This window comes from Bombina bombina, chromosome 3 (genome assembly GCF_027579735.1).
Source record: "Bombina bombina isolate aBomBom1 chromosome 3, aBomBom1.pri, whole genome shotgun sequence".
Classification (NCBI taxonomy): Eukaryota; Metazoa; Chordata; class Amphibia; order Anura; family Bombinatoridae; genus Bombina; species Bombina bombina.
The window spans coordinates 232,528,907-232,546,406 of record NC_069501.1 but is presented as its reverse complement, the minus strand read 5'-3'; the positions used below and the strand labels follow the sequence as shown (position 1 = coordinate 232,546,406).

Here is a 17,500-nt window from a genome sequence, read left to right as displayed (position 1 = left end):
ATGTCCGTATGGGACTTGGCAATTTAGAAATTAGACGACATTCTGATACAGGCGTCGAAGTAAGGGGCTACTGCTATGCCCCGCGGCCTTAGGACTGCCAGAAGTGACCCCAGAACCTTCGTAAAGATTCTTGGTGCCGTAACTAACCCAAAGGGAAGAGCCACAAACTGGTAACTCCCGTCTAGGAAGGCGAACCTGAGAAACCAATGATGATCTTTGTGTATCGGAATGTGAAGATAAGCATCCTGTAAGTCCACGGTAGTCATGTATTGACCCTCCTGGATCATAGGTAGGATGGTTCGAATAGTCTCCATCTTGAAAGATGGGACCCTGAGAAATTTGTTTAGGATCTTGAGATCTAAGATTGGTCTGAAGGTTCCCTCTTTCTTGGGAACCACAAATAGATTTGAATATAATCCTTGCCCCTGTTCCTCCTTTGGAACTGGGTGGATCACTCCCATAACTAGGAGGTCTTGAACACAATGTAAGAAATGCCTCTCTCTTTATCTGGTCTGCAGATAATTGTGAAAGGTGAAATCTTCCTTTTGGGGAAGAAGCTTTGAAGTCCAGAAGATATCCCTGGGACACAATTTCCAACGCCCAGGGATCCTGGACGTCTCTTGCCCAAGCCTGGGCGAAGAGAGAAAGTCTGCCCCCTACTAGATCCGTTACCAGATCAGGAGCCAATCTTTCATGCTGTCTTAGAGGCAGCACCAGGCTTCTTGGCCTGTTTACCTTTGTTCCAAGTATGGTTAGGTCTCCAGACCGGCTTGGACTGGGCAAAATTTCTCTCTTGTTTTGTATTAGAGGAAGATGACGCCGCGCTCGTCTTAAAGTTTCGAAAGGCACGAAAATGAGTTTGAATGGTCCTTAATTTGTTAGACCTATCCTGAGGAAGGGCATGACCTTTTCCTCCAGTAATATCAGAAATTATCTCCTTCAGTCCAGGCCCGAATAGGGTCTGCCCCTTGAAGGGAAAATTGAGAAGCTTAGACTTTGAAGTAACGTCAGCTGACCAGGATTTAAGCCATAGCGCCTACGCGCTTGAATAGCAAAACCTGAGTTCTTAGCCGTTAGTTTAGTTAAATGAACAACGGCGTCAGAAACAAATGAATTGGCTAGCTTAAGTGCTTTAAGCTTGTCAAGTATATCATCTAATGGAGTTTCTATCTGTAAGGCCTCTTCCAGAGACTCAAACCAGAAGGCCGCAGCAGCAGTAAATGAGGCAATGCATGCAAGAGGCTGTAGAATAAAACCTTGTTGAATAAACATTTTCTTAAGGTAACCCTCTAACTTTTTATCCATTGGATCTAGGAAAGCACAACTGTCCTCGACGGGGATAGTTGTACGCTTAGCTAGGTTAGAAACTGCTCCCTCCACCTTAGGGACCGTTTGCCATAAGTCCCGTGTAGCAGCATCTATTGGAAACATTTTCTTAAAAATAGGAGGGGGAGAGAATGGTACACCTGGTCTATCCCATTCCTTAGTAATAATTTCTGAAAACCTTTTAGGTATTGGAAAAAAATCAGTGTAAACAGGCACTGCATAGTATTTATCCAATCTACACAATTTCTCTGGCACTATAATGGTGTCAAAGTCATCCAGAGTAGCTAAAACCTCCCTGAGCAACACGCGGAGGTGTTCAAGCTTAAATTTAAATGTTGACATATCAGAATCAGGTTGAAGCATCTTCCCTGAGTCAGAAAAATCACCCACAGAAAGAAGCTCTCCTGCCTCAGCTTCTGCATATTGTGAGGGGATATCAGACATAGCTACTAAAGCGTCAGAGTGCTCTGTATTTTTACTAGCCCCAGAGCTGTCTCGCTTTCCTTGTAACCCTGGTAGTTTGGGCAATACCGCTGTAAGGGTATGATCCATAACTGCCGCCATGTCTTGTAAAGTAAACGCCATGGGCGCGCTAGATGTACTTAGCGCCTCTTGAGCGGGAGTCCCTTGAGCGGGAGTCAAAGGTTCTGACACGTGGGGTGAGTTAGTCGGCATAACTTCCCCCTTGTCAGTTTCCTCTGGTGATAAATCTTTTAAAGACAGAATATGATTTTTATAACTTAAAGTAAAATCAGTACATTTGGTACACATTCTAAGAGGGGGTTCCACAATGGCTTCTAAACATAATGAACAAGGAGTTTCCTCTATGTCAGACATGTTTAAACAGACTAGCAATGAGACCAGCAAGCTTGGAAAACACTTTGATAAATGTAAACAAGCAAAAAATAAAAACGGTACTGTGCCTTTAAGAGAAACAAATTGTCAGAAATTGAAAAACAGTGATAAAAAGCAGTAAATCTTACGAAATTTTTACAGTGTGTATAATAGACTAACAGAGCATTGCACCCACTTGCAAATGGATCAAAAAAACGGATCAAAAAAACGATATAAACGTTTTTCAACAGTCACAACAAACTGCCACAGCTCTGCTGTGGCCCTACCTGCCCATATAACGACTTTGAAAGGCACAAAAACCCTTTAGAGAGGTCCTAAGTGTTCAGGGGACTCCTTCAGGGAAAATGGATGTCTCAAGCTGCAAAATCTAATGCGCATTTAGGCGCGAAAATAGGCCCCTCCCAACCTGTATTCACAGTGAGAGGGCCTAACAAAACTATCCCTAGGCAAAATCTAGCCAGCCATGTGGAAAAAACTGGGCCCCAATAAAGTTTTATCACCAATATGTATAAAAAAACGTTTAAACACTTCCAGCAAACGTTTTATTTTTCAGTAATGTGAGAAAGTAATAAGAATATTACCTTTTACAGCAAGCATGATACTAGTAGTTATTAAATCACTGTAATCAGGCTTACCTTAAATAAATCCGGTATTAACAGCATTTTCTAGCATATTCATTTCTCTAGAAAAATTTAAACTGCACATACCTCATAGCAGGAAACCCTGCACGCCATTCCCCCAGCTGAAGTTACCTCTCTCTTCAGTTATGTGTGAGAACAGCAATGGATCTTAGTTACAACCTGCTAAGATCATCAAAAACCACAGGCAGACTCTTCTTCTACTTTCTGCCTGAGGCTAAAATAGTACAACTCCGGTACCATTTGAAAATAACAAACTTTTGATTGAAGATAAACTAAATAAAAACACCACATCTCTCTAGCTACTTCCTTTCTTGTCGAGAGCTGCAAGAGAATGACTGGGAGTGGCAGTTAGAGGAGGAGCTATATAGACAGCTCTGCTGTGGGTGATCCTCTTGCAGCTTCCTGTTGGGAAGGAGAATATCCCACAAGTAATGGATGATCCGTGGATTGGATACACCTTACAAGAGAAAAGCACTCGCTGGGCTTCAGTCAACTGTGAACAAAAGTGTTTTAATGATGTGACATTTCGGGGTAAAAGAACCCTTTCTTCTCACAAACAGTGTACAAAACAAACTTATAAAGGCCTCTTATTCCCTCCCCCACACAATCAACCAATCAAAAAGCAGTGTGTGCAAAAGATAGCAACTGAACATTTGTGAAACTGTCAAAAACTTAATGATCAAAACAAATCCGAAAAAAATATAAAATACAAGTGTGATCATTATTCATAATCTACATAATGTAGTGTGCATCAATGTGTACCAAGTGACTCCTACACTGACTTGCTACATATTGATGCAGACTACATTATGTAGATTCTAAATAATTATCACACTTGTATTTATATTTTTTTGGGATTTGGATTTGTTTTAATAATTAAGTTTTTGACCGTTTCACACATGTTCAGTTGAGATAGATAGATTGATAGATAGATATAAAACACACACATACACACAGTATAATGTAGTTAGGAGCGCTCACTTGCAGACAATCGTTTCGTCTTTGAACAACGGCACAATGGAGCGTGGGCGGAGGTCGGGACACACCACCTTACCTAAACCAATGCAAAAGGTTGCTACTACAGGCGAAACTGCCAAACTAAATAGCGCACTGAGCACAGATGACAAGTTACAGTAGAACAAATTCCATACGAATCCAGCGGATAAAACTTCAGAAATTCATTTCACAAATTAAGAACATAGCGACAGAATAGTCAGCACGAAAATAAAACCATCAGGTGAGAAATGGACAGGTTCACACAGGCGCATACGCACTTGATCACTGCTTACGTGTGAACCTGTCCATAAGCCTATTTAAGGCTAAACATTTAAAAAGACATACACCTATTGATACCTGAAAGGTTTAAGCACTTTCAAAGACACAAAAGAAAAAGGCTAAAAGTCTAAAAATGGGAAACCAATATTTTATATACAGCACTGCTAGTATGGATCATTGTAATGAATACACATAAAACAAGTGTGATGAAAAAGGGTACAGAGCGTAAATCATGTTATACCTGAAAGCATACTTTGGGTCCAATTCATAGATATTATAACATGTATTAAACAATATATATTGACACATATTAGGTTCTAACTTTAGAAAAACAATCGCACTACATTCATGTACATTTATATTGGATAATTATATATTAATAAATTCCTCACAATATCTATATCGATCTATATCTATATCTATCATGGCTTTGGAGTTTAACCAAACTAGAGAAACCCAGTCACACAAATGTGATGTTTCCCAGGTGTCTGGTCTTTTACAGACATAACTCAGGGCTTACTAGACCAGATCTCTCTAGTTCCTGGCAGCAAGTGTTGCCTTGTGTGGGGAACAGAATTCAGCCTTCCTTACAGTGAAGCCAACAGCTCAATAAGATTGTCTATGTACATTTGGTACAAATCATGGCAATTGTATATAAAAAAAAAAAAAAAAAAAAAAAAAAAAAAAACACACACACACCACAATAACCCAATTAAAGGAAAAGTCTAGTCAAAATTAAACTTTCATGATTCAGATAGCAGCAATTTTAAGCAACTTTCTAATTTTTTCCTATTATCAAATTTTCTTCGTTCTTTTGGTATCTTTATTTGAAAAAACATGAATGTAAGCATATGAGCCAGCCCATTTTTGGTTCAGCACCTGGCTAGCGCTTTCTGATTGGTGTCTAAATGTATCCAATCAGCAAGCGCTACTCAGGTTCTAAACCAAAAATGGGCTGGCTGCTAAGCTTACATTCAAATAAAGATACCAATAGAACGAAAAAAATTTGATAGGAGTAAATTAGTAAGTTGCTTAAAATTACCTGCTCTATCTGAATCATGAAAGTTTAATTTTGACTACACTATCCCTTTAAAGTCAGTGTTAACTGTAAAATTGTTTTTCGCTGAACAAGTTCCCCATGACTTGTTATAACAGCTGTAGGGTATAAAATGCATAAAAAAATTGCTCATTTATGCTTTTTTGCAAAAGATATAGCTGGATTTGCTCTTTAAAACTACCACCCATCAAAATAGATGCAGTGTGCTCACAGATCAGATCTTATCACTCAATGCTTCCCTTTCTTATCTCTGTACAATACTTAGAAAGTACAATTGAAAATGAACATTTTAGAGCTTTATCTATTCTACCCCTCACTGTGAGTGTCATTTCTTCTGCTGGCTGTGTTTACATAGTTTCTCAATAGCCTATTATTAAAAGGAGAGAAAGGTTTTTGGGTAAACTGTCCCTTTAATATTCAACATAGAAAGCAGGGTTTTTTTTCTTCTTTTTAACGTCATAGAATAGTATAAATATGTATAATTCTACTGACCATCCAAGAACATTAACCCCTTAATGACCGAGGACGTACGCCATACGTCCTCAGAAAAAAATACAGTTAACGCCTGAGGACGTATGGCGTACGTCCTCGGTTTGGAAAGCAGCTGGAAGCGATCCTGATCGCTTCCAGCTGCTTTCCGGTTATTGCAGGATGCCTCGATATCGAGGCAATTCTGCAATAACAATTTTTACCCCTCCGGTGCAGAGAGAGCCACTCTGTGGCCCTCTCTACACCGGACATCGATGGCCGCATTCATTGGTGGGTGGGAGCTGCAGTGGGAGGCGGGTGGGCAGCCATCGATGGTTTCTGAGCCTGAGAGGGGGGCGGGATTGGGGGCGCGCGCGCATGTGCACGGGTAGGGAACGGGTGGGAACAGGTGGGAACTGCTACATTACAGAAAATATTAAGTTTAAGTGGGAGAAAGGGGGGGAGGGAATGCCCCAAAAAGTAATCTAAGGGATTTGGGATGGGGTAGGGGTTGGTCTGGGGGGGGGGGGGGGGGGGGGGGGAGAGGGGAAAGCTACCCTACAGAAAATAAATAAAAAAATAAAAAAAATAAGATACATTATATTGTAAACTGGGTACTGGCAGACAACTGCCAGTACCCAAGATGGCTGCCAAGAAGGTAGAGGGGGAGGTTAGAGAGCTGTTGGGGGGGGGGGGGGCAGGGAGGTTGGGGGCTAAAGGGGATCCTACACAGCAGCGTATGTAAATATGCAAAGGGGGGAAAAGAATGCCTTTTATTTTAGTACTAGAAGACTTTCTGCCAGTACTTAAGATGGCGAGGACAATTGTGGGGTGGGGGAGGTAAGAGAGCTGTTTGGGAGGGATCAGAGGGGTGATGTGTCAGATGGGAGGCTTATCTCTACACTAAAGCTAAAATTAACTCTACAAGCTGTCTAATTAACCCCTGCACTGCTGGGCATAATACACGTGTGATGCTCAACGGCATTTAGCGGCCTTCTAAATACCAAAAAGCAACGCCAAAGCCATATATGTCTGCTATTTCTGAACAAAGGGGATCCCAAAGAAGCATTTACAACCATTTGTGCCATAATTACACAAGCTGTTTGTAAATGATTTCAGTGAGAAACCTAAAATTTGGAAAAAAATAACGTTTTTTATTTTATCGCATTTGGCGGTGAAATGGTGGTATAAAATATACCAAAATGGGCCTAGATCAATACTTGGGGTTCTCTACTACACTACACTAAAGCTAAAATTACCCCAAAAAGCTCCCTACATGCTCCCTAATTAACACCTTCACTGCTGTGCATAATACACGTGTGGTGCGCAATGGCATTTAGCAGCCTTCTAATTACTAAAAAGCAACGCCAAAGCCATATATGTCTGCTATTTCTGAACAAAGGGGATCCCAGAGAAAAATTTACAATGTATGCCATAATTGCAATTGTAAATAATTTCAGTGAGAAACCTAAAGTTTGTAAAAAAAATTGTGAAAAAGTGAACAATTTTTTTTATTTGATCGCATTTGGCGGTGAAATGGTGGCATGAAATATACCAAAATTGGCCTAGATCAATACTTTGGGATTTCTTCTAAAAAAAAATATATACATGTCATGGGATATTCAGGGATTCCTGAAAGATATCAGTGTTCCAATGTAACTAGCCCTAATTTTTTTTTAAAAAAGTGGTTTGGAAATAGCAAAGTGCTACTTGTATTTATGGCCCTATAACTTGCAAAAAAAGCAAAGAGGGTATTTCTAAACTCTGGACAAAATTTAGAAACTATTTAGCATGGGTGTTTTTTGGTGGTTGTAGATGTGCAACAGATTTTGGGGGTCAAAGTTAGAAAAAGTGTGTTTTTTTCCATTTTTTTATCATATTTTATAAAAAAAATTATAGTAAATTATAAGATATGATGAAAATAATGTTATCTTTAGAAAGTCCATTTAATTGCGAGAAAAACGGTATATAATATGTGTGGGTACAGTAAATGAGTAAGAGGAAAATTACAGCTAAACACAAACACCGCAGAAATGTAAAAATAGCCTTGGTCCCAAACGGACAGAAAATGGAAAAGTGCTGTGGTCATTAAGGGGTTAACGGTCCACAACAGAATATTTTTTTTTTTTTTTTTTTTTTTTTTTTAAAGATAATCCCTTTATTACACATTCCCTAGTTTTGCATAACCAACACTGTTATATCAATACACTTTTTCCCTCTTGATTACCTTGTATCTAAGCCTCTGAAAACTGCCCCTTTATTTCATTTCTTTTAACAGGCTTGCATTTTAGCCAATCAGTGCTGACTCCTAGGTAACACCACGTGCGTGAGCACAGTGTTATCTATATGACACACATGAACCAACACCCTCTAATTGTGAAAAATTGTCAAAATGCATTCACATAAGAGACTGCCTTCAAGGTCTAAGAAATTAGCATATGAAAATCCTAACTTTCAACTAAGAATACCAAGAGAACAAAGCAAAATTGGTGATAAAAGTAAATTGGAAAGTTGTTTAAAATTACATGCCCTATTTGAATCATAAAAGTTTATTTTGGACTAGACTGTCCCTTTAAAAAGGATATAGAAGAAAAGACCTCCTCTTAAGCATTGCATTCAAATAAAAAGATACATGAAGTAAAGAACAAAATCTTTGTAAATTTCTATTAAAGGATTTAGGAAAGAGTACGGATGGACTATAGAAATGACATTCATTAACAGATCCTAAGCACTGAATTACCGCTTCTTTGATAAGGAAAGCTTTTTCCATGGAGTTTCTCATTTCCTCCCTCTGAGCAATGTTCGCTTGCATTTTTGATTCCATCTTCTTTAGTAAAGTCATGTGATCAGCTAGGAGGCCTCTGACTCTGCTCATCTAGAAGAAGAAAAACTGTTAAAGTTAAGTTACAAACTCATTTATTGGCGTCATCTACTGAGCTTCTGAATTCAGTTTATTTAGAAAAAACAAAAATGTATGCTAACCTGATAAAATTTATTTATTTACGTATATGGAGAGTCCACAATGTCATCAATTACTAGAGGGAATATCACTCCTGGCCAGCAGGAGGCGGAAAAGAACACCACAGCAAAGCTGTTAAGTGTCACTCCCCTACCCATAATCCCCAGTCATTCGACCAAAAGGAAATGGAAAAAGGAATAACACAAGAAGGTATAGAGGTGCCTGAGGTATAGTAAAAAATAACTGTCTTAAATTAAGGGTGGGGTCGTGGACTCTCCATACCCGTAAAGAAATAAATTTATCAGATAAGCATATTTTTTTTTCTTTCCTAAGATATGAAGAGTCCACAACGACATCAATTACTAGTGGGAACCAATACCCAAGCTAGAGGACACAGATGACTAGGGAGGGAGAACAAGACAGGAAGACCTAGACAGAAGGCACCACCACTTAAAGAACCTTTCTCCCAAAGGAGGCCTCAGCCGAGGCAAAAGTATTACATTTGGAAAATTTGAAAAAAGTATGCAGAGAGGACCAAGTTGCAGCCTTGCAAATCTGTTCCACAGAAGCTTAATTTTTGAAAGTCCAAGAAGAGGTGAAAGCCCTTGTGGAATGAGCTGTAATTCTCCCAGGAGCAGTCTCATAAGTCAAACGAATTATACTTCTCAACCAGAGGGAAAGAGAAGTAGCAGTAGCCTTCTGACCTTTATGCTTTCCAGAGAAACAAACAGGACAGAGGACTGGCAAAAATCCTTAGCTGCCTGTAGGTAGAATTTTAGAGCATGCACTACATCCAAGTTGTGCAACAAACGTTCCTTATGAGAAAAAAAAAAAAAAAAAGAGAAAGTCTGCTTCCCATCTGGTCCGATCCTGGTTCGGGGGCAAACCCTTCACGCTGATTTAGACTCAGCTGCGGGTTTCTTTGATTGCTTCCCCTTGTTCCAAGACTGATTGGGTTTCCAAGACTTGGACTGTTCCTGCTTAGAAAAGGGAGAGAAAGACTTTCCCTTGAAGTTACGAAAGGAACGAGAAACGAGTCCTTTAGGTCTATTCTTCTTGTCTTGTGGTAGAAAAGACCCTTTTCCACCTGTAATATCAGAAATTATTTCTGCCAGACCAGGTCCAAACAAGGTCTTACCCTTGTAAGGAAGCGCAAGAAGCTTGGACTTAGAGGTAACATCAGCTGGCCAAGATTTTAGCCATAATGCCCTGCGGGCTAGGACAGAGAAGCCACATATCGGCTCCCAGTTTAATAACTTGCATGGTAGCATGAGAAATAAAGGAATTGGCTAGTTTCAGAGCCTTAATCCTGTCTTAGAACTCCTTCAAAGGAGTCTCTACCAAAATTGAATCGGACAAGGCGTTGCACCAATAAGATGCCGCACTTGACACAGGGGCAATACAAACTGCAGGTTGCCATTGAAGCACTTGATGAATATACATCTTCAGATGTCTCCAGTTTTGTCCATGAGATTCTTAAAAGATCAGCTCTCCTCTATAGGGATCGTAGTTCTCTTAGCCAGAGTAGAAATGGTACCTTCTACTTTAGGCACTGAGTGCCATAAGTCTTTAATGGAGTCAGCGACAGGAAACATCTTTTTAAAGACAGGAGATGGAGAGAAAGGTATCCCTGGCCACTCTTATTCCTGAGAAATAATCGCCGTTGCACGATCCGGAACAGGAACACCTCCACAGAGGAAGAAACATCACAGTATTTATTAAGTTTACTAGATTTCTTAGGGTTGACCACGACAGGAATATCAGTCATCCAAAGTAGCCAATACCTCCTTTAACAGTACATGAAGGTGTTCAAGCTTAACTCTGAAGTGTAGTTCTTCAGTATCAGATAAAGGAATTACACTGTCCGAATCTGAGATCTCACCCTCCGAGACTACGACGTATACTCCTCATCAGACTTATGAGGGAGAGCTACCTGAATAGCAGAAGGCGGAGCAGAAACCTTACAATCTGGATCTATAAATTTTCCTCTTGCGTTTTCCCCTAAACATAGGAAAAGCAGATAATGCTGCAGATACCGCAGAAGATACCTGAGCAGCAATTTCTGCAGGCAAATAAACTCCTCCTGGAGGCTGAGAGGAACTGCAGAGCACTGTATGTCCCTTTAAATTTTTTAAATGTAGTTTTTGCGGTTAATAACTGGATATGGCAGTTAGGGGAGGAGCTATATAGCAGCTCTGCTGTGGGTGATCCTCTTGCAACTTCCTGTTGGGAAGGAGAATATCCCACAAGTAATGGATGATCCGTGGACTGGATACACCTAACAAGAGAAATAAAAAAAACCTTGCTGAGGACCTTTACACCTCAGCTGAACTAAGGTGTCCTACCTGCCCCCTCAGGAGAAAGAAAATCCTGGAAGTCAAAGGATTATATGAAGAAACAAGCTTGCCATTCTTACAGCCCAGTCGACACAGCTCCGATAAAAGTAATGAGCGGAAGGGAGGAAGTCACATGATCGGGGAGTAAAAGCGATGCGCAACAGTGTAAAGCGGGTGAACAAGCCGACTAACAGGAAACCAAAAGAAAAAACCTGCATGTCTCTAATCGTACAGCCGTTAAGTCGCATACTCCCAAGAAAGAAAAATTCTCTCTATCGATTTTTATATACATGCTGTTTCAAAAACCCCTTCTAAACACCATAAACTTTAGTGCCTATAAAAGGGAATAAATATATTAAGAAAAAATGGCAGTGTCCCAGAAATTGATGTATAAAAAATTTGTAGATTTATTTAGAACGTAGTTAAAACATGAAAAATATGTAGTAAAAAGATAGAACGGTCTTACGCGTTTCGGCTAGCTTTTGCATGGTCTATGATTACGGCAAAAGCTAGCCGAAACGCGTAAGACCGTTCTATCTTTTTACTACATCTTTTTCATGTTTTAACTACGTTCTAAATAAATCTACACATTTTTTATACATCAATTTCTGGGACTTTGCCATTTTTTCTTGATACCTTTTCTAAGAGTTGAGGAGCTCTTTTTTCTGAGACCCAGAGATTATCGGCATTGAAAGGAGCACTGACCAAATTTGAAGCACGGATTGGATACAGACCAGTGAGAACGAGAATTGGCAGAAGAGCCGCTGACGTCACGTCCGATCAGTAAATCCCGCACACACATGCAGCTGAACCGGAGTTGGAGAGAGAGCGACGGTTACGCTTCCTAGCGTGGCCGTCCTCCCGTCTGCACAGAGGTGAGCCTACCCGAGAGAAGCAGAGAACTTCCGCCTTTAAGATAAGGTAAAGAAGGGTTGTGGTTATGTTTGTGTGCGGGTGAAGTATCTGACAAGACCGCTGTGTCTAGTTGTTACAATACTGTACTATCACCAAGGTTTAATACATGTATCCTTGAGTAAGCCATAGTGGTGCTAAATAAGTATCCTGTCTACTATACTGCGTTTACCCACCTCATATTCAATAAATATATGACCTCTCAAATATAAATAATGAGCCACAATGAAAAGGTTAACTCCTTCATGCCCAAAAAGGAGGTTGACCTAAGTCTCCAATCACATACAACAAAGTGCCTGCCCACTGCCTTAAATTAATCCTGAATAAAAGGATTATAAAGTGTCCCCATATACTGCAATGAAAAAAATTCCTTCTGAAGACAAAAGCACTTACCTGTAGTCTAGCCGTCCGGCAGGAGGACAGCTCAGAAGGCGTGAAAGGACACATACTCCTTACAGAGACCTGTAGAAAAAAGAAAGAACAGAGTAAACCTACTCTAGCTTTCTATACTAGGGCAGCAATATGTTAGGAAACAGAGCAAGGCCCACCTCACAACTTCCTAACTGCTTTAAAGCCACCACTACTCTACTGCAGAGATTGACATGGACTACAGCTAGACCCAAACATCTTGCCTGAAGTGAAAGAAATCCAATTTTTCTTCAGACACCAAAAACTTCACCTCCTCCATTGACAAAGGCAAAGAGAATGACTGGGGATTATGGGTGGGGGGAGTTACACTTAAAGGGACAGTATACATTCATTTTCATATAACTGCATGTAATAGACACTACTATAAAGAATAAGATGCTCAGATACGGATATAAAAATCCAGTATAAAATGGTTTAAAAACGTACTTAGAAGCTTTCAGTTTAGCTCTGTTGAAAAGGTAGCTGGAAAGCCCACTGCAAGTGGTAAATAAGACACTCCACCCATCCCCCTTCTTTTGCATATGAAAAGACCCTTTACACAAACAGGAGCAAGCTGGAGAAGGTAGCTGACGGTATTCAAATAAAACTTTGGGGCTTGGTTAGGAGTCTGAAAATCAGAGCAATGTTATTTAAAAATAAGCAAAATTATACATTTAAAAAAAAAAAAAAAAAAAAAAAAAAAACCAACCCTTTATGGGCTTTATAAATAGATCATCTACAAAACATTTATGCAAAGAAAAAATGAGTGTATAATGGCCCTTTAACAGCTTTGCTGTGGTGCTCTTTGCCTCCTCCTTCTGGCCAGGAGTAATATTTCCACTAGTAATTGATGACATTGTGGACTCTCCATATCATAGGAAAGAGAAAACGTTTTTTTGGAGTTGTGTAGTTCCCAGTAAAGCCATTTCCACAGAAGGTTACACATTTAATGTTCACAAAAATTTTTACTCAATCATTTTGCAATTGGGAGTAAAAAACATTGACCTATAGCTTTGATGGTTTAATTAAAGGGAAATGAAACAAAAATTTTTTTTCAGAATTCATGCAATTTTTTTAAACAACTTTCCAACTTACTTTTGTTATTTAAGAGGCATCATTTTCTTGGTATCCTTAGTTAAAAAAACATACCCAGGTAGGCTACAGAACTTGAAAGTAAAAGAGAGAGCGCCTAATGGTGTGACATCGTCTGAAACCAGGTAGATATAATCATTAATATCATCCGCCAAATAGATACTCACAAAATGGTTGGCACTGACAAGTAGTGCATACAGGCAGGCTGACCTTTGTACAGCAGTCAGTACGCTGAATACAGAACTAGCTGCTGATTGGTGTCTGCACATATATGTCTCTTGTCATTGGCTTACCAATGTGTTCAGCTAGCTCCCAGTAGTGTATTACTTCTCCTTCAATAAAGGATTACTAACTTTTGCATTTTTACTCAAAACAGAACCCACATTTCAACACATACATATAATTATTTAATAACTAACTTATATTCATTGTAAAAATTCATCCTCACGTCACCTAATCCAGCCCCTAAATATGGGCAGTACATTTCAAAAAGCACTAACCTATCGTATCTCCTTCTTTTGCATATAATTAACAGCCGATTACGGTGTTTATATAGAATTGTATAGTATCTCCTCCTTTTCCATATAGTTAACTGCCAATCACAGCATTTTGCGCATGCGCACTCTACTGCATATAGAACTGACATGAAGTTAGTGATGTAATGGATGACATTGCGCTACCTTGCGCATGCGCATCAGGAATAACGGTCGCCATATTCCAACTTGGGTTGTCAGTCCAGATTGGAAAAAGATAAAAACGATAAATGGAGTGGGTTTGGAAAGTGTTACATTTTTAAAGCCAAATATCTTCCAAACGGCAAGTAATTTAAACCGATAGGGCACTGTAACTATATTTAAATTTTGTACTTTCTTTTTAGCTGCGATTAGGTTTTTTTTGCCTTCAGTGTCCCTTAAGCTAATGAAGCAAAACTGATAATAGAATAAATTGGAAAGTTGTTGAAAATGTCATTCTCTATTTGAATCAGGAAAGAAACAATTTGGGTTTTATGTGAATCCTGATACTCAAGTAACGCATGAAACATTTTTTATTGCTACAGGAAATATTTCAAAAATGTTTTTTTTTTTTTTTTTTTTAAATAAAATGCATTCATGCACATTCAATTTTGACTTTTTCCCCTTAAATTTTTACCACAAAAAAAGGCTCTGCAGTTTCTTGATAACAGAATCATCTTCAGACCCAAATAGCATGTCCCTTTATTGGCACAACCTTAAGCAACAAAGTAAGTTAAAAAAAAAAAAAATATCAAATTAAAATCCTACAACTAAAGGACCAGTCAACACAGTAGATTTGCATAATCCACAAATGCAAGATAATGCATTAGCACTTAGTTTGAACTTCAAAAGAGAAGTAGATTTTTTTTTCTGACAATTTTAAAAGTTATGTCTTTCCACTCCCCCTGTACCATGTGACAGCCATCAGCCAATCACAAATGCATACATGTACCATGTGGCAGCCATCAGCCATTCACAAATGCATACACATTTATTCTTGCACATGCTCAGTAGGAGCTGGTGACTCAAAAAGTTTAAATATAAAAAGACTGCGCACATTTAGTTAATCGAAGTAAATTGGAAAGTTGTTTAAAATGGCATGCTCTATCTGAATAATGAAAGTTTAATTTTGATTGAGTGTCCCTTTAATGTAGGTAGGTAAAAGGATCCAATGTAAAGAACATGTGAACTAGCACTTTACCTTCAGGTTAAGGTCTGCTTTATTCTTCTGAGTTATATCATACAAATTATTAGCATATTTGAACATAGATTCTGACTGCATCTTCTGAGAGGCCTGGAATACAAAACCACACATTATCTATTAAAAATGATAAACAGTATTTCATGGTTTCCCACAATAAACAGTTTTAAAAGCAGCAAACATAACATCAACCGAACTAGAAAAATAAAAAAAAATGATTAAAAAACAAGCACTTTGAAATTACTACCAGAATCTTCAGAGGTAATTGGAGCTGTTACAAAGTCATTGAATCAGTAAAAGAACAATGCAATAAAATGTTTTGATCCTACTTCTAGGTCAAAATAATCTAACTCAAGCTCTTAAAATTTGCAGACATTCCGAGATTTAAAGAGACTGTATACTGTAAACTTATTTTTCATTTCCAATGACTTTTTATACCAGCTGCAGAGCATAGAATGTATGAGAAATTGCATTTTCATGTTTGTGTATTTTGAAATTGCCGGTTTTGTGCTTTGAAACCACAGCCAATTTAAATGGGTTGAGCTTGCAGGTAAAATGAGATCTCATTTGGTTATCACTGTGTACACACATTTCCTTCTGTATTGTATATTTGTCTGTAAACCAAAGCCGAATGGAAAATTATTTTATTAGCCATCTCTTCTACACGACACCGGGAGGGTAATTTCTTCTAAGTTTACACAGCTTGTCAATAGCCTGGATTTAGAGACAGTATACACCAATTTTCATATAATTTAATGTAATAGACACTACTATAAAGAATATGAAGATACAGAGATAAAAATCCAGTATAAAACCTTTTAAAAAAAAAATTCAAATGTACCTAGAAGCTCCCAGTTTAGCACTGTTGATAAGGTTATGATGGAACACCCAGTGAAAGGGACTGGGAAAGAAGGAAGATCAGACACTCCACCCTCCCACGCATATGAAAAGACCCTTTAAATAAACAGAAGCAAGCTGGAGTCTGTAGACATCAGTATACATCTAAAAACGTATGGGCTTGTTTATGAGTCTGAAAATCAGCACAGTGTTATTTAAAAATAAGCAAAACTATACATTTTTACAAAAACACAATGTCCCTTTAAGTCTAGAAACTTTCGGTATAGGTGGGGATACCAAAGGCTATATCAGCTATTTCAAATACCGAAATAAGTGTAAACAAGCTACTTGTAAACTATTTAATACACTAGCAGGAGAAAAAAAAAATGATCTTTGGGAACAAATTTAAGGGGAGATTTTTTTTTATGGGGTAAACTGTCCTTTTAAGAAACTGATCTGCTTCCTTTAAAATGAGCCACTTTTGACCCAAGACGGATAATTTAAACCATCTGCCTGATGCCACTGGCACCTGTTCAATACTCCACCAGATAAATCTAAGTTTTCTGTGCAAGCCTTTCTGAGTTATAACTGGTTTGGTAAGATCTACAAAAATATTTCCAAAATTTCAGATGTTAAATAAAACAAAATTAAACCAAGAGCCTTCAGTTTACCAAAAAAAAAAATTGATAAAGGGGCATGGTAACGCAAAACTAAATGATCTAATCATTTTGCATTAGTTAACCTAGATAACTGTGTTTAACCCATGCAAATGCTTTCAGCACTGCCAGTGAGCCAATCAGGAGCTGCAGTTGCACTAACCCGCAAATCACCAGCTGTCTCCTGCTCAGAAGCTAAAGGTTTGCAGCAGGAATGTGCATTTGGATCCTTCATGAGTATCTGAATGCAGAAGTAAGCAGCGTCTTCACATATTTACGTAGCCAGATAGATTGCTGTAAAAGATCCCCACAGTCTAAGATCTGGATTTGCACAGATCTCTAAGTGTGGGGATCTTTTACAGGGATTAATCTGGCTAAAAAAAAGCACGAGCTGCTACTTAAATGGGATACTAAAGCCAAATGTTTTCTTTCATGATTCAGATAGAGCATAACATTTTAAGCAACTTTCTAATGTACTGCTATTATAAAAATCTTAGATTCAGGCTTTTTAAAATAAAGATAGCAAGAGAACAAAGCTTAGGAGTAAGCCCTTTTTTGGTTTAGAACCCTGGGTAGCGCATGCCAATTGGTGGCTACATTTAGGTTTTTTAATAGATGAATAAAACCAACAGTTTCTATGTGTGTTATCCACATCGGCCAATAAGCAGTAGAATCCCAGGACAGTTTTTACTTGACTTTTTTTGTGAAAACAATGTTTAACATGTTAAAACACTGTTCTTTCAAATAAAAGTATAGAGGGGAAAAATGGAGTAGCACATCCTGTAACTCATATCTGAAAAACTCTCAATTATAATTCGGGACTTTCATATGAATACATTTTCAAAATACACAAGCTCAGGCAACAAATATGCTTTTAATAGTGTGACTCAGAAAAATCAATGGGGCCATAAAATGCCATATGACTAAGAAACCCCAGATCTTACAGTATAATTTAAAAATGGAAT

General features: G+C 38.5%; 1 protein-coding gene across 1 annotated transcript in view; it reads right to left on the bottom strand.

Annotated features, from left to right (window-relative positions):
• The window catches only part of SPAG5 (sperm associated antigen 5), a 424,869-nt gene that overhangs the window by 391,198 nt on the left and 16,171 nt on the right, over positions 1 to 17,500 (bottom strand). The window contains exons 7-8 of the mRNA XM_053705229.1: positions 15,043 to 15,135; positions 8,363 to 8,497 (exon numbers count right to left, since the gene is read on the bottom strand). Coding sequence (XP_053561204.1) covers positions 8,363 to 8,497; positions 15,043 to 15,135 — 228 coding nt within the window. The remainder of the gene's footprint in view (positions 1 to 8,362; positions 8,498 to 15,042; positions 15,136 to 17,500) is intronic.